Source organism: Coffea eugenioides, chromosome 4, assembly GCF_003713205.1.
Source record: "Coffea eugenioides isolate CCC68of chromosome 4, Ceug_1.0, whole genome shotgun sequence".
NCBI lineage: Eukaryota > Viridiplantae > Streptophyta > Magnoliopsida > Gentianales > Rubiaceae > Coffea > Coffea eugenioides.
The window spans coordinates 2,583,287-2,606,312 of record NC_040038.1 but is presented as its reverse complement, the minus strand read 5'-3'; the positions used below and the strand labels follow the sequence as shown (position 1 = coordinate 2,606,312).

The following is a 23,026-nucleotide window of genomic DNA, read 5'->3' as shown; positions in this document are numbered from 1 at the left end:
GAATTTAAATTTCATGTCGTGTATTGGTGTACGTACCAAACTCACTGGTGTATATATTGCCAATATATAAAAAATTATTTCAAACTGTAGTAGGTAGAATCACTGAAATGTCTTTCATTTGATGGGTGCTAAGTCCTTCATATATGATTTAAACATTGCATGGTAAACAGAACTATGAAATAGGAACAAATATTCTTGTAGCGAGGGTAAAACGAATAGTTTATATTACTCTCAGAGAATCAACTAAAACTTTTGACTACTTTGAGGGCCAAAATGAAATTAATCGCGAAGGTGACATAAGAGACTTTTGAGCCTGGGAAGTGAGCCGAGCCGAGTCGGATTCTTTTAAATGAAAATAATAAAGTAAAGGCCTGGACTTGGTTGCAAACCGACAACACAGTGGTCGACTTTAGTTGATGAAAGTCATCTACCAGGGCGGCGACACCATCACAAGATTCCAGGAAAAAGGAGGAAATTTTGAGAAGCTTCATACTCCATACCACCACTATTATCTACTTCTTTCTGGTTCCAACTTGTTAGAAAGGAAAAAGAATGATTTATACTCTAGCTTCCTTGCTTCAACCAGAAGATTTATATCTTTCACCTTCTTTTCATAATGATGAAATCCACCTCTTTGTAATTCAGCACATTGTGCCGTAGTAATAGTACTGTATGTAAGAAGTATGCAAGATTACCGATAATGATGTCCTTCCATCAGAAAATCACTCCTAATACTTTTGAGTCGCCTCCCTGGATGTCCTTCGCAAGACAAAGCTGGTTTGGGAGATGGGATTTGATAGGAAAAGAAAAGAAAGTGGGAGGAAGGAATACTTTCTTCTCATTTGTGAGTTTACCCATGACAGAAAACAAAGGATTCGGTCTGATTTGTAGGGATTCGGTGTGCTGCTACAGTTGAAAAACCTTTCTGCCCGCTTATGGCCTGATTTGGACAGACTGTTGAAGAAAGCCTACAAAATTTTTCAAAGTATCAATTCTATCCTTCGATGAGCACTAAACAAAATTTTAATGACATATATATATTCAAAATCATTCCATTTCTTTCCGAAACTCTCAAATAACATCAAAATCACTACCATTTTTTTCTCCTCTTCTTTCCTTTCATAACTTAAGTCTTCTCATCTTTTCTTTTCTATCCTATGCTCCAAAACTAGCCATTACTACAGAGCCACAGCCATCAGGTTTGGTGAATTTGGATCGGCCATACAAGGATTGGGTAGATAGGGCCATAGGGCACACGTATCATTTCTACTTGCTGCGGAATTCAGTGTAAGAGCTCAAGCCCAGAAACCATGTAGCTAATGTTTTCAGTAGAAGATAGCATCCCTATGGTACCTGTACTTGGTATTCAAGCCTATACAAAGCTTGAATATATTGTAAATAAGCTGACAATCTTTGCTCACATGGGACACAAATTGCAGTGCGGGTTTCTGCGTAGCCTCCTGTTGCTCTTGGCCTCCTTTCAACGAAATAAAGGTAGACAAGAAAGTCGTCAAATGCACCAAACATCATAGATAGCTAGAGCAAGTATAGATGCTCTAAGTAAGTTTCTGCAATGCAAGTCAAACGATCAAAAAAAAAAAAAAAAAAACCGCCTAAACAATAGACCTCGCATCACAATGTACAAGATTGGCAAAAGTTATTCAGATAAAGGAGCAGCTGTTGCAGTTTAGCAAAACTCGCAAGGCAGATCAATGGGATGGTGCATTATAGCTACAAAATCCCCAGATGCCCATGATCATGGGCTTTTCATCAGAATTCGTCATCATCCTCTTCAGCTATGTGCTTAGCGAGCTCTTGCTCTTGTTGCTGTCTTTCTCTCCTCTTCTCAGCACTTTCTTTTTCCTTGTTGGAATTTGGTGGATATCGTAGGGCACGAACTGCTTCGTTATGCATATTAAGACAGAAAGCAATTCTTGAATTAAAAGCAATTTGAGGCTCATTAGTCGAGTAGATGTCCCCCGTCTCCTTGGACACCATCCATCCATTAGCATGATCGAGTAGATGTCCCCCGTCTCCTTGGACACCATCCATCCATTAGCATGATCCAATGTGGCATCAATGGCTCCATCTCGAATTGCTTTAGCCACAATACTCTCAGCATCAGCAACTGGGTTTGCTGAATCCAACCGCAGCTTTTTGGCAACATCAGCCAGTGATATCCTGGAATATGAGATACTAATGTTACGAAGCCCAGTCCTAATGACATTATGCCGCAACCTCACAATCAAGTTGTTGGTTCGGTCTGAGCTGAATGTGCTTGAGAACTTCTCAGCAACTGTCCTAAACAACTCCAGATCTCCAATTCGAACAGCCTGAGTACATTATAACCAACAAAGAATTAATTCAAAAGCAGGAATAACACACTAATTGAACTCCTCTTATTTAGAATTTCCAGTGTCTTGTGGTTGTGGAAGATACTTCTGGCATGAGGGTGCTGCAAAGTTGCAGTGCCATCCATTCATCTCAAACATTAGCCTGTGCTGGACATCACAATTCTCTCCTACAAATAACTAATTTATCTGCTGCTACTATTGTATATAAATGCAATAATTATCATTAACCCCTCTATTGTGTTCCCTGCACAATTAAAGCTTTAAATCATCCAAGCAAAATTTTGGAAAATCCTACTCCAAGAAACATACGACTTGTATGATAGACATAAATAAAAGATGGCCCACCTCCTGATTTTTAGGAGTACCCATGTTTGTGTGTATGGCATAAGCATAGTGTGTTTTAAAAGTCACTTTGTGTAGGTGAACTCTATATATATACCCAGCTCAAAATTTCAAACGATAAGAAATTGGACAACCCAAACTCACATTTGTAAGCTCAAAATATGGTCTCAAAGCTTTCTCCATTCCTTTTTGCATAAAAACAGTCCTCTCAGGGATCTCTCCAAGCAGTAAACGTACTATTACAGCCCATTTAGTGCATTGAATTCGGAAACCAAGAGCAGCTATTGGTGCTTTCCTTGCAGCTTGCAGAAGGGATTCTTTAGCATCAGTGTATTCCAACTGAATTGTCCTGATCTTTCCAAGGTAAAAGAGATAACGACAAAACTGCAACCAAGAAAAGTCCAGGATAAGGACAAGAAGCTGCAACCCTGATATGCATCAAACAGATTAGAGCAGAAAAGCTTTACTTTCATTTTAAAACCATAAAACGAAGAAAAGTAAAATCATGAACTTTACCAATTTGTAATATCCTAACACAAGCCAAATTCCACAGATTCCAGTTTCTTCCAGTCAATTATAGTTTTGTTGGAAAAAACTGTCATAATACAATGGGTTAATTACAATTACCTTCCCTCAGGATTTGCCAAATTACAGATCGAATGCCAAGATCAGGCCAAAGTACAAGTAACCCTTGGACTAGAAAGATGTTTCTCCAATTACCCCGTTATTAAAGGACATCAGAAATGTTGCTGAGTTCAGCAAAAAACAAACAAGAAGTGCCCACAATGCCCTTATTGAGTCCCAAAATTTATAAAGTAATAAAATTCTTCCGTTAGGGATCCATTCAATCCTTCCACAGCCACCTCCCATCCACAAATCCAATATCTCCAACCCAATCTTCAGTACCATCTCTCAACCTCCCTCCACGGGCCCCACTTAGAAAATCGACTCACGAGTCCCCTTGCTCCTCTACATACAGCACCACTTGCAAGTGTTAACAGGCCAACTACCATGCCAACCACCATAGCAAAGTACCCTAATATAACTTGACAAGCTCAAATCCGGAAATCAACATTAAACCCCTCCTAAATGCGCAGCGGTAAAGTTGAAAAATGCATGAAGTTTTATTGGGTCTGCCAACCTGATAAGATAATGATTGGCTTTTCTCCCACTTTGTTCCCAAGTTTTACATGGATAAAAGAGTGTGTTTGTAGTTCCAAGTCAAAGTTCCTTCCTAGATTCTCTGAATTTGAATAGCCTTGGGAAACAGGTTTTTGCATCACTTTTGCCATGTAAATGCTGTCCCATTTTGTTCTATTATAACTCCACAGGATTGTTTTTCTATAAATACCTCCAGACTTCATAATTTTCCTCAACAAAACTCCCCCTGAACTGTAGGGGTTTAATATATGTCAAAGATCCCAACCCTCCCACCCCCCAAAGAAAAAACAATCTTGGTGGTGTGAATGTAGAAGCAGGAGGCCATGACAAAGTGGGATGCTTTGGTGCTTCTGTAGAGGTGTTGAGCAAGTGGTGAGTTTGATTGTAGAAGTTTTTATTTTCTTCTTTTTTGGGAAGACGGAAGGGTAGGTTGGGAAAAGGAGCAACATAGTAAATAGAAGGCATCTACATTGGAAGATAGCAGATTGGCCACTGGTTTTGGGAGGGGTTGGGTCTGGCACAATGGAAGGGATACTCGACATCCATGGTAAGTGCTTTACACATAGCAGAAGACTTGATCTTTTTCTTAATTTGCACTCTTATCTTTTTCCTTCTTCGTTTTTTTTTTCAGTTCAAATAAATCTTGAGGTTGTTAAAGTCCTTTGAACAATGCCAAACCAGCAATCCTCCATCCAGGACAAGGGCTACTTGTAATTTGGCCAAAGGTCAGGGTTCAACCTGCCACTGGCCAAACCTGAGGGGAGGTAAAAGTAATTAACCCAATTTAATTAGTAGATCCTACCACTCCTTTTGTGCAGAAAAGTCAAGAAGTCCCAAAAGGGATAAAATATCCCATGCATAAGGGAGATTCTGTAATAGAGGAAACTAAGAAATTTATTAGATTTACCTGTTGATTTGAATGAGCTTCAAAACGGGGTGCTTTTGACCTCAATTTCTCTGCTTGGTCATATAAATTATAGTGGAGGTAATTCCGAAGCAGCAGATTGAGAAGTGTTTCCTGCATCAATGAGCTGCTAAGTATGAATATATGATGAAAGCTGCCACTAAAACCATAGCCATGTTTTTCAGGTTACAAACCTGACCCAGCTCATCATGGCGAAGTGTTGCAATCCGATGCAGCGCAAGCAGATTTCTGCGAATTAAAGTTTTTATTAGGTAAAGTTTTGGAAGGAAAGGATACACAAGTAAAGCACATGCACAAGCACAAGCACACACACATGCACAGAAAGACAGTGCCAAAAAAAAATAAAAATAAGCACCCACAATATAGCTGTTGTATGCTTGTGAACCATTTATACAAATTATCATTATGAGGCATCAGATATAAGAAATGGCAAGTAATATAGAACTCACCCACGAATTTCAGCAAGATCACTGGTAAGTTCATAGCTCAAAGAGTAATAAAAGTAGAGCCTGGATGTTAAAACATCAAGAGTTCGCCTATTGAGGTTCTTCAAACGTGCAATGCCTGCTGAGGCGCATACTTTAGCCTGAGAAGAACGAGAGAAAGCAGTTTCATACATCAAGAACTATATCAGAGTGTGCAAGCATGCGAAGGTGATGTAAACCATACCTCATTGTATCTCTTCTGATCAATGAGAAATATGACGACAAGCAAATAAGAATAAATCTCCAGCTCTGGCAGAGAATGCTTTGCAGGGGATTGCACTGCAGATGTTGCCGTATCAACTTCCATTTCATGCTCATCATCCTGTAAAAAACCATCAACTTTGTCAAGCTGCAGATTTCAAAAGGCTACCATATTTGTTTGACAATACAATTGGAATAAGACAAGTGCACTAACAGGAAGGCACTGAAGACAAACCAATTACTACTGGTCCAATTTGTTGAATATAAAATTTCTGCCAAAATCCTGGATAAGGATTTGTACACAGAGTGTCATTCCCTTAAATCTTTTCCTATTGTTTAGACGATATTTCAAAATTCATTTCCACAAATTCCACAACATGATTAATACACTATATGATCAATGCTTTATCTAATGCCCTTAAACCACCTTTAATTACATCATTCCCATGTCTGGTTGCTTGAATACTGATGTCAATTCCATTGCTGTGATGTTACACGAAATATAAACGGAGACACAATTTATGCAGTAAAAGTTATATGAAAAGTAGCAAAATAACAGAAATTGGACGTGTAATGAGAAAAGTGAAGGAACCAGCTTAGTAATTTGATATTCGGAATATAAGCGCATGAATGTGCTACTAGTAATAGTAAAACTTAGCTAACCTTCCTCTCAGAGGAATGCAGAATCAGAATATGGGCATATTAACTTGATTTATTTTAAGCTTTATTTTCTCAAGTTGATAAAGAAGATGAAACCAAAGAAGTCACCATATATGAGTAAAGGAAATGCTTTTTCTTGCATCCTCTACATTAATTTCACCAACACTTTGCACTTCCAACGACTACTTTGCACGCTGCACCCTATATTCAACTCTTCCGAACTATTCATAGACCTAAAAGCACTGAACAAAATAGTTGCCACATTTTGAGAAAACCATAGCTAAAAGTAACAGAATATGTCTTAATGGTGATCAATAGAGACAATGATAATCACAAGCTCAATTAGTGGGATAGCTAGAGTCTCCAGCATCACATAAAAGCTCATATGAACAGATGATGCAACTAGCATTTGACATCCAAGATTGATTTAGCATGTGATGACACATATCTTATGTCCACAGACCAAACAGCCCTATCTAATTTTGCTAGATTTATAAAAAAATGAGGTCAAAGTGACAATGATAACTGTAAGATGCAATTCGTCCAAACTCCAGCAATAGTTTAGAAGCAAAGTGCCCCACCCCACTGATGAGATGGCACACAATAGAATCTAGTCACGTTCAAACCAAATATTCTTCCTTCAGCAACAAACTGACATGCTATAACTGCCAGTTCATGCACAAAAAAGCACTGAACAAACAACAAAAGAAAAAATTTACTTTAAAAAAAATCAACAAGCGAAAAACTGAAATTCAAAATATGAACCAAATTTAAAGATGACTTCCTATTTTCTTACCTTGGGAATGTATGAGGACAACCGTGTATGCACCTCGGATCCATGTGTGAGGGCATAAGTCAAGAACGCAGAAATCACTGATGCCGTCAACTTCTTCCTCAAAGCAATAGTTAGCCGGACAGCCCTCACTATTCTCCGAATCTCCCGGGCATATGTACCGGTCTCGATAAGTGATGCTATCTCTTTCAAGTCTACAACCCACAGATTTTGTATTGAATCAGGACTGGTTAAAGCCCAAACTTACCTATGTGAACGCCAGAAAGTAAAAAGGTATGAGAACAGAAAGAATTACGCTGCAGAGTGGATTGGCCAGTGGAGGTGACAGAATTTGAAGGGGCTGGTTGCTCTTTCATCTCAACGTCTCCGGGCATTTTCAATGTACCCTAAAAAAGCAACGTCAACATCATTGAGAAAAACCAGAAGGCCATCGATGCAGCTACTACACGTGCAAATTAATCGATCATTCCTTCTTGAAACCTAAGTTCCAGCATTGGCCTTTAAAACTTACTTACATTCCTCAAAAGAAAATATAATTCATGCATTCTGTTACTCAGTGCACAAATATGTTCAGATTCTCAAATTCGTATGGATATGGCAGGTGACTGGGCTTCAAACAGGAAACTAAATGAGGGTCCCGGGAGGCTTCACTTGCAGTCCAACATAACCAATCAAACACTACTATTCAATAGGATTTCCATTTTTAGCTTCTAACCTAAATTTTATGAGGAAAAACTCGTCTAGGAGTACACTCCAGAACTGGTGACAACCCGCCCGGATTCCAAAAATTCCGTGTGAGTCGCCCCAGCCTAATCGTCCGGGACGACCCTTTTCAGCTTAGGACCAAATCACAAAACTTTTCTGCTCTGCTACGATTAGAAAATTAATGAAAAGACAACGCCAATATCCCAAAAATCCCAATCGATAAGTAAAATACACTGGACAGAATCAATGTAAGAAAAAATATACCAAAAATGGTAAGAAACTAATGTGCATACCAATCTTTAGCCGAAATTTGTCTCCTCAAAAACCCCTGAAGAACAGCAAGTGGATGGCAGAGAAGGACAACAGCGACCGATGCTTCCTTTGGGCAAAGGCAGGGGAGTGGTCGTTGTTTTTGGGAGGAGAGGGGAGGTGACCATTGGGTTGGGTTGGGTTGGAGTAGAACGGGTTTTGGCATTGGGCTAGTGGGCTTGTTGTGTAGACAAGATTGTTAAAAAAGTTTTCTTTGGTGCTATTAGACAATGTAATGGCCCGGATAACTAGGTATTTCGGATAGCCTGTTCTAGAAAAACAAATTCTAGGTTTTTTTCGAAAGGATAGAAAGTTTTAAATATTTTAGATGAATACCAACATTTTTTCTAACAGTAAAATTTTAAACAGACACTCAAAAGACACACCGTTTAAGCAAACCCAAATTCATTTTCAAAACTAGGGGGAGTGCCCGTGCATCGCGCAGGTATTTGGTGCTTGTGGGGAACGAGGTTTTTTTGTTGAACAAACAATAGTACATTGTGAGAAGAAATAGTCATCAAATAATAAGAAGCATTTACTATTGCAAAAAAAAATAGTCCACAAAGTAGTCCATAAAGTAGTCGAACGAGAACAGTAATAATAGTCAAAGATTGTTGAAAACAAAGAGAGTAATAGCTATAATCCTGGCACCATGCAGTCTCTTATTTAGTGATAATAATAGTAGTAGACTAATTTAGATACTTTAATAGGCAGCCTTAAGTACTCAATTGTGTTGCTTCTTGGTGGTTCCGTCATTTTGTTGTGCAGGTGTTGCACCACTGGTTCCTTCACTGGACTTTGTAGAATATGGGTGTCCAAATTGGTTGGGTCGACTCTTTTCCTTGTCTCCATTTCTGTCATTGTGACATCTATTGCCGTTCCTTAAGAGATAAAGTCTGATTTTTCTGCTATTTCAGCTACGCTTATTACACTGCCAGAATTTCAGGATGTTGATGTGGTTGCATGGTTGGTTGTGTACTTTGATATGACAGTGAGCTCTTCGGGAGTTGAGTTCCTGGAGATCTCTCAAGTGCTCCGTTACTGTGTACACTTGTAGCCCTGCTAATCCATTTTGATGTAGTCCCATGTTTAATCGGTACCTTTGACGAACTTGCATTTGACAGATTAATGAATGCAAGTCCCATATTGTTTCTTCTCATTATAGATTAAGTTGTCATTAACTTTATAGCAATTTCGGGCATGGAATACAGCATAAAAATTTGTTCTCATACAATATAAAATAAGGAACACATTTAGCAGTAAGTGAAGTGAACACTTCACACCCAAATCAACAATAAACGATATAATCAATCAATTCACACAGCGTTACAATAAAACGGTGTCAAATTGAAGGTCGGTGATAATACAAAAAAGCTGAACAACACAGAAAGCTTACCTTATTCCAAAATTCCCACCGAGAGCTCTTTCTTGCTGTTGCTCCAAACCTATAAGATTATAATCAACCCAGTCAAATTACAGAGGGTAACCGAATCTATGAAAAAAATGCTATCTTGCAGCTAGCAACGCGATAAAAGTCACTAATTGCAGGTACTAAGAACACACGACAAAATTAAAGAAGGAATTGAAAAATTGGGGAGGGGGTGGAATCTAACCTCAAGTTGAACTACCAGGAGTAGCTGCGATTGAAGAGCATTCTAAGCTGATTACTATGAAGCCAAGAAGAATTATCCCAATCCCAAAATGCGAACAGGGAGAAACTGATAATCAACCGTTTGGGCATTAACATACCAACGGTTCGACAATTGAATTGGAGTGTAATTAATTACGAAATAATAGGTAATTTCAGAGTTGGGCTCGGATGGAAGAGAAAACGATGAGCCAGATCATTGTAAACAAAGACAAAAAGGAAAAACTTAATCCCTGAAGCTAAAAGGGGATAAATTAACCAACATTTGTGGCTCATAAATGCAGATTATAAATGATAGAGAAATGGGTGCCGACCAAACCATTAACATTCATAATAGTTCGGCAACCATTGAAACGTTTCAGACAAAGCAACATTTCAATGGGTGCCGACCAAACCATTAACATTCATAACAGTTCGGCAACCATTGAAACGTTTCAGACAAAACAACATTTCAAAAGGTTACCTGAGGCTAAAAAGGGGAATAATTGGTAGTTAAAGGATATTCCGCTAATTACACCAACACACAAACATATTTGGGTTGTATAAAATGCAAAAACAGTTGCGCACTAATTACACATTCCATCAATACCCACATGGCTCATCAATGACAACCTTAAATGTATTAAAATGGGGAATTATTGGTAGTTAAGGGATATTTCGGTAATTACACCAGCACATAAGTATATATGGGTTGTACAAAATGCAAAAACGGTTGCACACTCATTACACATTTCATCAATATCCAGATGGCTCAGCAATGACAGCTTTAAATATATTAAAATGAGGTCATTTCAGTAAAATACCCAAATACATGTCTCATTAAGTTGTACCTAAATCTTTTAAATTAATACATAACATTTCACATTTCTATAAAGCCCCCACCTATGCGATTGAAATTCAACATATTTTTTGACAAAAAATCAATCTTATATAGTATAAGGAATTGTTCTTCAAGGATTCTAATGTGGATTGCTAAATGTCTCTTTTCTTTCTTTTTCCCTTCCTAGGTCCACACCTATATTTCCCCTCTAATGCAGATTGCTCTTCCTCTTTCTCTTTGCACCATTCTCGTCCTATTACTTTTCACAACTTTTTCATAACTATTCAAATTATTTTTGGATAAATTCGAGATCATTCTTAAAATCACGTTTAACACATTCTAAAAAAAATCTCGATAATACCCCATCAAATGATGTTCTTTTAAAATAACTAAAAGGAAGGCTATGTATGGATGGATGCCTTTCCGGGTGTTCCTAGGAAAGTGTTTTTGTAGCAACTTTATTGACAATTGTGTGCGTAAAATAAAATGGTAGTTGATTAAAGCAATAAAGTTTTTATTAACAATAGTGTTTTTGAGAGGCAATCCAAATAAATGTTAATCACATAACGAAATCAAATAAGTACTCATTTAAGCGTTAAACATCCCTTTTGCATTAAAAGAATTTTTGATTTTAAAATCCAATTTAATCAATAGGAACATGAGCCAAGTCACCTGCCAACTGACGTTGTCTGGCCTTACGCAAAAAGTGTACTGGTAAGAAGGCTTATGTTTCCATTCATGGTTCAACCCATGTGTCGAAAGATCAAACTCAGGATCGAGTCCAGAGACGGAACTAATCGACATACTCTCTTTTACAGGAAAAAAAAATCCGCAATTGAAGGGGCAGATCCTAAAGAACCAACGAATTTCAATTTGAAATTCGAGGCTTTTTATTTTTAATTAATTCTTTTATTATATTATGATATTTTACACCAGCAAATGAACCCACAAGTCCCCGCCTCTACTATTAAAAAGAGGAGTAAAAGAGGTGACATCAACCCAAATTCACGGGGATTAGGTTTGTCCAAATATCAAAAGTCCTTTGGGTTTGGAAAAAAGACATCAACCCAAATCACCGGGGGGGGGGGGGGGGGGTATGGGGTCTCTTTAGGTCTGGCAGGTTCCCTTGTGGAGGTTGAAGTCCCACATCGGGGTTTAGGAGGGTTGGGGTAGAGTAGATAAGTCTCCTGTGAGACCTTCAAAAGTTGCCGGCTTTTGTGGGCTTTCACGGGGATTAGGTTTGTCCAAATATCAAAAGTCCTTTGGGCTTGGAAAAAAGTAAAAGGGGTGACATTAAATCCAAACTCCCGAATGTTCATAGTACAAGTCATTAATGCATTATGGGCGGGGATTTAGCTCAACCCCAACCCAAAAAAAAAAAAAAACTCATCCATGTTGTTAGGTTCCATTCGAGACACTGGCGATGGATTGCAATTTCAGGTTTAAGCCATGTGCTTTCCATAAATCCGGGGAATCTGAGTTGCAAAGGATGGCAAGTGACAGCACAAAAGAAAAGCCATAGGAGCTGATAAGCTCAATCAGAAACTTCAAAAATCTCGATCAAGCATATGTGAAACTGAAGTGATCTCCACAGACAATTTAATAAGCCTAATCCAAAATGACACTACTGTTTCCTCTCTCCATACATGATCTGCCACAACTCAACATCATTTCCTCTCTCATAATCTCTCACATATTGAGGAATCTCTGCGAGATCAACACGCTTGCCCAGAAAGCTATGCAAGGATCCACTTTCAAGATCACCATCACTATCTGCATCATCATTGAATGACATTCAAATATAGCAGCTAAAAACTATTTTTATACGTAAGAGAAAAATTCATTGGGTATTCATTGCATTGCTTACTGCTCACCTCCCTCCCTAAGATAGCTTCGAAAATGCGAATAACCATTCGCCACAACATCCAGATCATCGATACTGAAGTTATAGCGCTTCTCTAGTGCCAAGTACAGAACCTGAGATAAGAGAGATACTTGAACTAATCAAATTGCAAAAGTGGGACTTTTACCGTTCATAGATCACTATGACTGATGAAAGGTCAATTAAGGCCCTACAATTTAATCCTAACTGGTATTCCAACTTTGATGCTGATACCTTTTCTGGACACTTCGACATCATTCTGTGTAAAGTACTGAATAATGCATCAGTTAGGTCGTCACTGTAGATAACATCAGCAGCTACAATGAAAGAAGCTTTCCAGAATTCTTCAACCTCTGTTTTGTTCCAAATATAGCTGGACAAAATTCCCAGCATAAAATAAAGTTTGATAGTTTGATGAATGAAAAGGATAACGAAGTTACTGAATTCATCTGGAATTAAATTATCTGGAATTCATCAATTCACTGAACACAATTACCTCTCTTTGGACTCTAAATCTTCTATTACTTGAGGCTGCCATGAACAATTCCAATCGAGTTCACGAACATAAACCGAAGCACGAGGATGGAAAATTGCAGCATTTAAATGAACGTTCTTAGCACAGTTGTCAAGTACTTCTTCACCATGGTCTGTCAAAAATGACTCTTAAGGCTTCATGAGACTGGCAGTATAAGCAATGCAAAATTAGCTTTAATTAACCCAAAAAAAAAGAAGCATAAATCTTCTCTATAAACTCAATAAGAACATCACTGCACCTGTTATAAAAACTGTTCGAGCAACGCGTGCAAGTAACATGCCCACTAAGCCTGCAAAAGTCGTTAAAAAAGAATCATATAACGCAAATCTACGGATGCTTCAGATTCATGGTGGGAATGAACTTCACAGCTAAAAGGATGCAGAAGCATTCTGGAATAAAAAATATCACCAACCAAAGCTAGGAATGATATCACCTAACATGACTAAAAACATATATGATTTCAGCACGGAAGTACATCTTTTCATCAAAATGGTGTTCCAAATGGTATACAGCAATGATATGCAGGAGTGTAGAATTCCAGTAGCATTCTGGAAAGTATGATGAGCCAAAGACAGGAGTCTAATTACAATTCTAAATATAAGCAACATGACTTCAAATTGGAGTTTAGGTTCAACATTTTCCTAACACAAAATCAGCAAAGACAAATATTGACTTCAGCAAGAACCCAAGTGATGATTCGTTAGTTTCTTATGTATGGATTAAAAACATTATTAGGCAAGAATTAGGGGTTTGAATAAAGTGGCAATAAAATGCATCCCAAGTTAAACTATAGAAAGGAAAAGAAACCTAAAATGAACTCTCAAGCAAAGTTCAAGTCTTCTCAATGTAATGCCAAAATGACTCCAGCTCATGATGTAACTTTGAATCAAACAGAGGCCAAGTGAAATGGAGATCATCATGATGCCATTTGTCTCAGAAACATTTGATTGCTATCCCAAGTTCAGCCGAGTACTAAATGTTTCATCCTTACTTAGGGGCATCTAAATGAAACATTTTCAGCATTAGTGATAGAGCAAACAAGAATCAATTCTACCTGTACCAGCACCAAGTTCTATTGCAACAATTCCATCAAGCTCTTTTGACGTGAACATCTTGTGCAAGACAAAGTCAGCCAACACTAGTTCTGCTTTCCACACCTGGTAGGACAAGCACAAAAATTGAAGAACAAGAGTTGAGAGCATTACACGGAGCTCACCAAAAACAATTGTAATAATTGGAAAAGATCTTGCCACAAGATGATTGATCCTTTCAGTCTGTTGAAAGCTAAAGAAACTTAGCTTTATGCTGTGAAAAACCTATATGGACTTAGAGAAAACTGAATGGAACAAAGGAGGAGAGAGGTAACCTGTGAAACATATATACCTGCAGACCAACTCTTGGAATTGATGAAGTAATGTTATGCCTGATGGCAACTACAAAATAATCCCTCAGTGGTTCTGCAAGTAAATGAAATATGCGTCACAAATATACATTTAAATTGGGCAAACAAACTTTTTACCAGCATAGTGAGAAGGGAAACCTCAAAGTTTTAATGTCCTTCATATTAGAAAGAAATCAATGTATGAAAAAAGCTCACCTAACATTGAAACGACCAACACATTCTTCTAAATTGAAATTAAGCTAAAGTAAAAAATTCATAATCTTCTATGTTGGTTTAGGCGTGGATGAAAATTGGAAACGCGACGCTAATTTATACAAGTTACATTGACCCTATATAGTCCTGTCCTGCAAGTGCCCTTAAATGTAAGAGAGCACAAGTCAAACAAAATCCGTATTGTAAATATGGCAACTTACTAGTGCGTCGTTTTAGGATAAGATCACCATCTCCATCCAAGTCATACTCTTTGCGCGCTAAACTCAACTTTTCACCACTATAATCATCCTCAATGGGTTCATCTCCGCCTTGACATTAGAGTTCCAAAAAAAAAAAAAAATCAGCAGAAGACATTGTATGACATGAAATTTCTGTATCACAGAAAATAACCCACGCGAGAGTCGCATGAAGCAAATCATACTACTCCCGACAGTCCACAAACTTGACAAGAGAATGCAGTTGCAGTTAATCAGAAACTATCCACTGCCAAAATTGCGGTCATGGAATTATTATCAATGATCAATCACAGAAACTCAGTGGAAATCATTATGATCATTTAACAAGTTTCCATTTGTTTTCAATTCTTTTCCTGAGTTTTTGCTTGTGATACCAAAAACAAACAATTTCTCATGTATTATAAGGTCAAATAGTACTATGTAATTGATAATCCATAGAAGAGTGGCCTACCTCTAACTGAAGCCGGAAGAGAGATGATAAAGTGGGAGATATGGGGGCCAGAATGGCCGGGAGGACATCCCAGGTGAACTTCGCTCATGACTTGCTCCTCCGACTCCGATGTGCCACGAAAATCCGGCGGTGGCCGCAACGAGTCTTCGCCTTCCATATCAAGAGTCAGGTTGTTACGACTTCTGAAGTTTTGACTGCCGCTAGTGTCCTCGTACTCGTGCCAATATAGGTACCATTTTCCTTTTTTCCACCCAGGGGGTGGAGTTGGGTGTGGGGTGTTGGGTTACGATGTGTTTGTTCAAGGTAAATTTAGGAGGACAGCAAATTTGTGTGAGATAAAATGACAGTTGAAAAATAAGTCGATGATACAAATAAATAAATTTTGACAAATAAGTCACTATCCAAACAAATCGAAAAAAAATCGATAGAAGAAAATTTCAATTTAACCAACAGATTTTCATTTTCAGAAGAAAATAAAAGGAAATAATTTTTTATGTGTTTGCCTTAGTCATTCTCCTTTTAATTCTTGTGGTGCACACACATGTATATTGGCACACACATGTATATTTCTCGTCAATCTAGAACTCAAAAATAAATGAGTATTTGAAAATTTATTTCTTCTAAAGCTTTTTACTATTATTTGACAATTTTATGAGTGCAAATTACACATCTAAATAATGTATTATTACTCAACTCATACATAAGGACATGGAAACAAAATCTTACGAATTTAGTATAGCATAGAAAAAGTTTAGCTCTTTTAAAATTTATATTTTTAACTGATTAAATCCTTAATTTTGATCAAACTCTATACAATGTGTTTTCATTGTATGAAGCAATCGTCCAAAAACTCAAAAGACCAATCTTCAGTCATGAAATGGCAAGAAACTAGTTTTTTCTTTATTTAATTTTTTTCTTAAGAAAAGGTGCAGATCCAAACAGGGCCTGAAACTTTTATTAACCCATCCATGATTAAATAACGCAGTTGCCAAACAGTCCCTTACGTCGTACTGTTTCAAGCGGATGCTCATTTGACATCACAAATTCACAATAATTAGAGTCCCCTGATCATGTCCACAATCAGCTGATGATCTTAGGACATCTTCTCTCACCTCACTTGATTCTCTGCTATCCCATCCTTCTCTCTCTATACTCTGCATTCTTTCTCCCATTCCCTTCAAGGTAAATACAATCTGATTCATATTTTGCCCGTTATATGTGTTCAAGTCTGATTATTTTTCCCATGATTTCAAACGTAATCATTAGTTGTATTGGAAAAGGGTTATGATTAGCAGCTGTTGAATTAGTTCTTGAGGTAATATTTGATTCTGGATCTGAAATAAATGCTTTTGGCTTCTACACGCTGTCTGGTTTTCGGATAAAGGTTGCGTTTTTCTTTCCCTTCATTTGAGGTTGTGAGCTTTGATGATATTTCGTTCTCCTTGAAAGATTGTTCCTTTCCATCTAATTTCTAGTTGGTTAATTATTGGGGTTTTTGAATTTAGTTAAAGTCACGAACGTGGGATGGTCAGAAAACATGGTAATAGAGCATATCAAAGTTTTGATGGGTGAAATTTTGTGTGGTAGGTAAGAGATCTTAAATAAGCCTGGAGAAAAAGGGATCAATCAGTGTAACGAGGTGAAGTTATTCATAGGACATCACTTGGGTTTGAAGAAACGGGGGATGTGCTTTGGTGATTTCTAAAAAGTCGAATAAAGGAAGATAAAACAAAACTGCCCATGATATCACCCAAAAAAAAAAAAAGCTGATCATGATATCACTTCAGTCTTGTCTCTAACCATGTTCTTTGGCTGTATGGTTGATCTATTATATCGTTGTGGTCTTAAATCTATCCATCTTTAATGGACCTAAATCTAATAAGAATTAACAGGAGCTAGACAAAGCTAGCTTAAGACATTTTTCAGGAATGTCATGGTGGGCAACATCTTTTGCGTAACTATACAGTTTGCCGAGTTGGACTATCATGTTTAACAGATCAGAAATTAGATTTAGATTTTGCTTAATGTGGAAACGTTAAATGTTCAAGAGGATGAGAGAAGTAACTTGGAACTGCATCAGGCTTTTGAACATAGTTGCTGCTGTTTTTCATTTTTTCATTCCCCCCCCCCCCCCCCCCTCTCTTTCTTGTTGAGTAAGTTCATGTTGATGTACCTAATGTTGGATGTACAGCCGTGAGGAGAATTTTAATTTATTTGTTTTCTTTCTAATCTAAAACACCGGATGGACTATGCTTGCAGGTGCTTGGAACAAAATGGCACTTGTTACAACTGCTGAAGTCTGTGATGCAAACCCACAGCTTATCGTCAGTGGTGAGCTCCGGGCACTCCAGCCAATCTTTCAGATTTATGGGAGGCGCCAAGTGTTCTCTGGGCCCATTGTAACACTGAAAGTATTTGAGGATAATGTTCTGGTGCGCGAATTTCTAGAGGAGAAAGGTAATGGCAGAGTTCTGGTTGTTGATGGGGGTGGCAGTTTGAGATGTGCAATATTGGGTGGTAACCCTGTGGTACAAGCTCAAAACAATGGCTGGGCAGGTATAGTGGTGAATGGCTGTATAAGAGATGTTGATGAAATTAATGGTTGTGATATTGGGGTAAGAGCTCTGGCTTCACATCCAATGAAAGCTAATAAGAAGGGGATTGGAGAGAAGCATGTTCCTATAACCATTGGTGGGACACGGATTTGTGATGGGGAGTGGCTTTATGCAGATACTGATGGGATTCTGATTTCCAGGGCAGAGCTGTCTGTTTGATGAATTTCAGGACTTGTTTTGCAGAACATTCGTGCCTAGTTAGATGTGGTTGATGCTTTATTTACAAACTTGCTTCTGGCGAGCTAATGGAACTTCGTACACAACTGTATGCTAATTTTTCACTGGAAAATCAGATGAGTCTGTTATTGTATCATCTACTTCTATCAAAGTATAATTCTTTTCTTTTCTTTTTTTTTATTCTCATGCTTCTCTTGTTTACTGGTGGATATTGGAAATTTTCGTACTGGACAAAGCCTTTGATTACATATTGCCATCAGTGGAAGGCTGCCAAGCTATAGAAGTGTTTGTCATCAGGTTCTGGTATTTTATAGATGGTCAAGTGAGTAGATCACAACTACTACTATTAGACGCAGATCCTGAACTCTGATCCAGATATTTAACTGTTATTTTGGAGCAAAATGAGATTGAAGAATGTTCCTGAATACAAAAGTAGAAAGAAAGAAAGAAAGAAGCTAAACTAGTCCATGCATTTGGCTTTGATAAAAAAGCTTCAGTACGCAATATGGTAGTCCGTCATGAAGAGCTGTGTCGCTCTTGGGCTATCTGTGCTAATGAATTGTTGGTGCACCTTACTTATTCCTCTGGCAGGTGGAGGCCCTTTGATTGTAGTAGCTAAAATAGTAATAGTCTCTTAGGCATGAACGTTTTGTAACCGCAAGCATTGTTCAGGGAGCACTGTATAATCTGTGGAAAAATTTATAACACAGTCTTGATGACGCATATTCCAATTCTAGGTAGCGGAACTGGATAGTGATTAGTCGATACGAAGAGTAAAGCTCTGTAATCTCTACAGTTAATTCTGCTAAATATTTGCAGGCATTGTTATTTCAAGCTAAACGTAAGGTACCATGTGGGCAGATTACAGAGGATGTATTTCTATCATGTCCTGATGGACTAGAGAATATGGCAATTCAATAACTAATAGAAGAATATAGTGAGCCTATAAATTCTGCTAAAGTGATCCAGGCAGTGTCCGGCTAACACCAAGCTGGACCGAAACTTCATCTTCAACAAAGGATGCACACTAGCCTTCCCTTCCGTCCACCGTGTATAAGGTTCATTTCAACTACTTGTATATACTATTTTACATTTCTAGTTTCAATCTGCGTCATCAGTTCCGATTTGCTCGAAGTGCTGCAAGACGGGCAACAAAGTCATCATAATCTGGTAGCTTAGGGTGAATATGCCCGCTTGAATTTAATACTTCAGGTTGAAAGGAAGAGGCTCGAGCACGCAATTTTGTAGCTTCGGTCGGACTTGTTTCAGAAGGAAGAGATGCTACTCTAGTTGGACGACCATCTCTGCTTCTGTCCAGAGATCCTCTGCCTGGTTTAATGTCATCTGGCTGAGAAGAAGACTTGAGAACTGCATCTGATTTAGCTGTATCATGAGGGAATTTCTTTGTACTATAGTGCATTAAAAGCCTGTCCATCACCTTTTCTTCTTCATCCCGTTCATCACGCTGTCTGTCATTTATGCCCTTTGAACCCAAAGTCTCTGAACCAACACCTCCGGAATTCTCTGCCTCATCCTTACCTGGAAAATTTTTCATGTTTCTCCTCCTCACCGATTTTGGTTTTGGCTTACTACTGCCAATTGGATCATCCTGTCCAATGTCAACAGACCTACTGGTCTGACTACTACTTTCTTTTCCTTCTTGTCCTTTGCTGTCAGCTCCAGTGGGAGGAACATCTACAGCATTATCCGTTATGCTTATCTTGGATTTGGAGCAAGGAGGGCGGATGGGTTTGTAATAGAAAGGCTGCTTCTCATCATTTTCTTCCACTGAAGCACTTGTAGCCTGTGGTTCATCAGGTTGCACTTTCCGACCAATATCATCCACCTGAATGTCTTTGACGGGAATAATATCCTCTGTCTCTCCAGAAGAAGGATCAATTAGGCTTCGTCTCTTGTCTCTCACATCTTTTCCCCCTTCCCTTTCATAAGCTGCATGTATTTCGGGATCCTCAAGCTTATTTTCAACATCTTCGTTGTCTATTTTCTTATTGGCATTATGAATCCTTTTTGGAGAGTTAATCTTGCCATTCTTCCCGTCCTGAGCCAAGATATATAGCATATTATTGTCCATCACATGAAAGCTGAAGAAAGCAAATGGATAGCTAAATAAAAAAATTCAGTCTGGAAAAAAAAGACTCCAGAACTGCTGTACTTTATGGAATGGCTATTTTGTTTGCACATATTCTCTAATCTGAAAGATCGCTTACTGGTACAGAGGCAGCAGGGTTTTTGTATAGCTTCTGTTCCAAAGTCTTCGAGTTCCATTCTATACCAGACTCTAATGCTATGTCTTGCATCAGTTGAAGCTTCATATCCTTTGTGGGAGGCGTTGACTTCAGCTTGTGAACAAACTGCGCACCAATAAATGGAAATTATTGACTGAAAAATTATGCGAAGAATGGACAATACGGTTGCCCGCAAAAATACAACTCAAAAAGATTTGCAATACAAAGAAAGCAAAAAAAGAATGCATGTATCATGTATTATTATCTTGAATACAGCAGGTAAAGGATACCTACCTCTTTATTGACATATAACTCGATTGAGTTCCCAAATCTTTCAGTAAATATAGTTCTAAGCTCTCGCAATTCTGGAAGATCGGAAAATCTTGCTGCTGCAAACATCAAAGATGAAGCAGCTTCCCTACATTCTTCTGGGCACTCCCTGGAAAGGAATAAATCAATGCCAAAACTTACTTCAGTAGCAAATTTAAAGGAAAAGAGCTCAAGTGACATTAAAACTTGCACAGTTTCTTTATACCTTGGTGTTTTTTCTCTTCTTAAGATGTCGCTTTTAATTCTCTATGTGCTTAACTAAGCAGCGAGAGAGCTTCTCAAACGAGATTCTTGGTGTTTTAACTCGAATTGAATACAGGGCTGATGAAATGGACACAACTGATGTAATGGGATACATACCTCTGCTTATCCATATTGGCAAGATGACTCGACACAGTCGTACTATATTGCTCAACCAAATCATAACAGCTCGACAAATTCAGCTCATTCCAGAGGCCTTCAACCTATTTCAGAATGGAACGCGAAAAATTAAGTTAGGAATGGTAACATGGAACCAATAAATGTTCGTATATAACTAAAAGAATGTGGATAGTGAAACTTCTGAGGAAGGCTCTCCTACAGTTCCTGCACAGTCTATACTTGTATATACGGCTTTCTGCAGTCAAACCACAACCAGTACTTTCCTATTAAACTCAATATGCAGGCAATTCTTCTGCTTTTTCTTATATTTTTTTAACTAGATCAAATCTCACTTTTTTCCCCTTTTTTTTGGGTTTCCAGTGATCTTCCATTCTCTGCAGCATAATGCATAATTTCCAAGGGGAAAGTACATGAAAGTGCCATATGTTCAGACAATTAAAATTTCCGGAGTAGGAGAAAGATGATCAGGGGCTGTATCTCCCAATATCGAATACTGTTAGTATATTGCATCATCGAAAGATAGGAAGGGACAATAAACAGGACAGTTCAAAACCCAGAGATATTATGACATAATAGAATCTAAAAAATCAGAAATAAATTCTATTTTCAACATAATTCCACGAGGAAATCTAAATTTCTTCGTGAGGACTCCCATAACAAACCCCAGTCATCTCCTTCATTTCCATGATATCTTGATTCTCAAGGAGATATTTATTTATCTTCCCAGGATTCTGTTCCTCCATAGTATTATACCCGTACATCACAGTAACAAACAGAATTACTGACTCCAAATGGGCTCATCCCAAGAGACAGTTTCACTCATCAAACACGATGGACAAATATGTACAAAAAACTTTAGGCCACCCCAGATGATGAACTAGCACAACAGGTCATAGCCAGAGCCCAGGATGTATTTTAAATCTACATTTCCCCGATAAGAAAAAAGAAATCCATTGGCTCAAAATTCTGTCGAAAATTTTGAATTATAAAGTTCCATGAAAAGTAAATTTTCTTTTGGAGAACAAGAAAAGATTACCCTGCCATAGGCATTGGTATCCAACCCATTTTTCAGAAGATCAACCACGTCATTCTTCAAGTACTTCTGCATTGCAATTCTCTTCCTCTTAATCATTTCCAATCGAGTCTTAGTTATCTTGATTGCAGACTTGCTGCTCAATACAACCAAGACAAATAATCAGAAAATAAATTTTAAAAAAAAAAAAACCATTATCAAAATCATAAGATAAGATACGAATGTGGACAAGAGAATAAAATGTTGAAAGCGCTTACCATTTTGAGTAGAACTTGCTTTTTAACAATCCGTCAAGCATTTTTAATTGGTATTCTTCCTTCTCCTTCACTTACAGAAAAGTATGATCAAGATTATACAATGATCAATATAAAGAAAACTTGGGTCTCCTGTTCTTAGAATGCGAATCAAGTCACGCCAAGAATAAAATTTTCACAACCCTCTAGGCAAAAGAAATGTATAGCTGCTTACATTACAGAGAAAGCAACGAGGAAAGGGGGGAACCAAATAAGAGACAGAAATTCAGTTTCAAGAATCCAAATCCTTGAGTTTACACCCAATTAGAGGCAAAGAAAATGGGGATACTGGAAGAGAGAATAAAAGAAAATTGTGGGTTTGCTTCGGATGAAAATAAGAGCATCTAAATTTGCATTAATGAGCTTCACGAACCAGAAAACAGAGAGAAAAACAAGTCTTGAATTTAATTTATTCTCCAATTGGAATTTTTATAGGGGAAGATGGAGGAGAGAGTAGAGGATCTTGAAAGAGCTACGTTATTAACTTATTAAGCTTGCATTGCCACGTAGGACTTAACTTTTAGGGAGACGAGGGTTGTGTAACTGTCAAGTATGAATTTACAAGAGTAGCCTTCGCGGTTTAGATAGGTCTTGGTATTTTACTATTTTGGCGCCACTATGAAGGGTAGTTGGGGAAATGAGTGGCGTTCTTGTGCGATGTGTGAGAGTGGGAATGGTAGAAGAGGAAGACAAACCGTGGAGGATCCAGCTGTTTCTATGTTCCAGGTTTTAAGGTTGGGTCAATTTCACATACCTTCCCTGAGGGTTTCAACAATTGCAGACAACTCCTCTTAATTTTTAAAAATTACACTTACCTCCCCTATTTTCA

At 38.0% G+C, this 23,026-nt stretch overlaps 4 protein-coding genes across 4 annotated transcripts; 1 reads left to right on the top strand and 3 right to left on the bottom strand.

The window, feature by feature from the left end:
- Window positions 1–1,495: 1,495 nt before the first annotated feature.
- Window positions 1,496–8,023, bottom strand: LOC113768358 (probable 26S proteasome non-ATPase regulatory subunit 3). Its single transcript, XM_027312685.1, has 10 exons — window positions 7,920–8,023; window positions 7,217–7,307; window positions 6,925–7,115; window positions 5,452–5,589; window positions 5,232–5,368; window positions 4,956–5,010; window positions 4,765–4,875; window positions 2,841–3,080; window positions 2,025–2,333; window positions 1,496–1,974 (listed from the first exon to the last, which is right to left on the bottom strand). The coding sequence occupies exons 2-10, from the start codon at window positions 7,293–7,295 to the stop codon at window positions 1,771–1,773; spliced, it is 1,464 nt and encodes a 487-aa protein (XP_027168486.1). The 5' UTR covers window positions 7,296–7,307; window positions 7,920–8,023; the 3' UTR covers window positions 1,496–1,770.
- A 3,877-nt stretch (window positions 8,024–11,900) lies between these two features.
- On the bottom strand, window positions 11,901–15,308 carry LOC113768441 (methyltransferase-like protein 22). Its single transcript, XM_027312792.1, has 9 exons — window positions 15,123–15,308; window positions 14,636–14,743; window positions 14,204–14,277; window positions 13,875–13,977; window positions 13,059–13,109; window positions 12,782–12,932; window positions 12,520–12,658; window positions 12,278–12,380; window positions 11,901–12,176 (listed from the first exon to the last, which is right to left on the bottom strand). The coding sequence occupies exons 1-9, from the start codon at window positions 15,277–15,279 to the stop codon at window positions 12,028–12,030; spliced, it is 1,035 nt and encodes a 344-aa protein (XP_027168593.1). The 5' UTR covers window positions 15,280–15,308; the 3' UTR covers window positions 11,901–12,027.
- An 843-nt stretch (window positions 15,309–16,151) lies between these two features.
- LOC113767869 (putative 4-hydroxy-4-methyl-2-oxoglutarate aldolase 2) lies at window positions 16,152–18,084 on the top strand. The gene is made up of 2 exons (XM_027312072.1): window positions 16,152–16,304; window positions 17,382–18,084. Exon 2 carries the CDS (start codon window positions 17,396–17,398, stop codon window positions 17,894–17,896), a length of 501 nt encoding a protein of 166 aa, XP_027167873.1. The 5' UTR covers window positions 16,152–16,304; window positions 17,382–17,395; the 3' UTR covers window positions 17,897–18,084.
- A 109-nt stretch (window positions 18,085–18,193) lies between these two features.
- On the bottom strand, window positions 18,194–22,579 carry LOC113767868. The gene is made up of 6 exons (XM_027312071.1): window positions 22,162–22,579; window positions 21,908–22,040; window positions 20,851–20,954; window positions 20,455–20,599; window positions 20,143–20,286; window positions 18,194–19,973 (listed from the first exon to the last, which is right to left on the bottom strand). The coding sequence occupies exons 1-6, from the start codon at window positions 22,200–22,202 to the stop codon at window positions 19,029–19,031; spliced, it is 1,512 nt and encodes a 503-aa protein (XP_027167872.1). The 5' UTR covers window positions 22,203–22,579; the 3' UTR covers window positions 18,194–19,028.
- Between the last annotated feature and the right edge of the window lie 447 nt (window positions 22,580–23,026).

What these genes read in the sequence shown, in the direction of transcription:
- LOC113768441 (XM_027312792.1), bottom strand. Translation starts at nt 15,279, where the DNA reads ATGGAAGGCGAAGACTCGTTGCGGCCACCGCCGGATTTTCGTGGCACA. An exon ending in TCTTCCGGCTTCAGTTAGAG is followed by an intron (nt 14,744 to 15,122) that starts GTAGGCCACTCT and finishes TCTAATGTCAAG; the next exon opens with GCGGAGATGAACCCATTGAG. An exon ending in TGTCGAAGTGTCCAGAAAAG is followed by an intron (nt 12,381 to 12,519) that starts GTATCAGCATCA and finishes CTCTTATCTCAG; the next exon opens with GTTCTGTACTTGGCACTAGA.
- LOC113768358 (XM_027312685.1), bottom strand. Translation starts at nt 7,295, where the DNA reads ATGCCCGGAGACGTTGAGATGAAAGAGCAACCAGCCCCTTCAAATTCT. An exon ending in AAGCTCATTCAAATCAACAG is followed by an intron (nt 3,081 to 4,764) that starts GTAAATCTAATA and finishes TCTTGGTTGCAG; the next exon opens with TTTTGTCGTTATCTCTTTTA. An exon ending in TGTCCAAGGAGACGGGGGAC is followed by an intron (nt 1,975 to 2,024) that starts ATCTACTCGATC and finishes GAGACGGGGGAC; the next exon opens with ATCTACTCGACTAATGAGCC.
- LOC113767868 (XM_027312071.1), bottom strand. Translation starts at nt 22,202, where the DNA reads ATGCTTGACGGATTGTTAAAAAGCAAGTTCTACTCAAAATG. An exon ending in GCCAATATGGATAAGCAGAG is followed by an intron (nt 20,600 to 20,850) that starts GTATGTATCCCA and finishes ATTCCTTTCCAG; the next exon opens with GGAGTGCCCAGAAGAATGTA. An exon ending in AGTTATATGTCAATAAAGAG is followed by an intron (nt 20,287 to 20,454) that starts GTAGGTATCCTT and finishes ATTGGTGCGCAG; the next exon opens with TTTGTTCACAAGCTGAAGTC.
- LOC113767869 (XM_027312072.1), top strand. Translation starts at nt 17,396, where the DNA reads ATGGCACTTGTTACAACTGCTGAAGTCTGTGATGCAAACCCACAGCTT.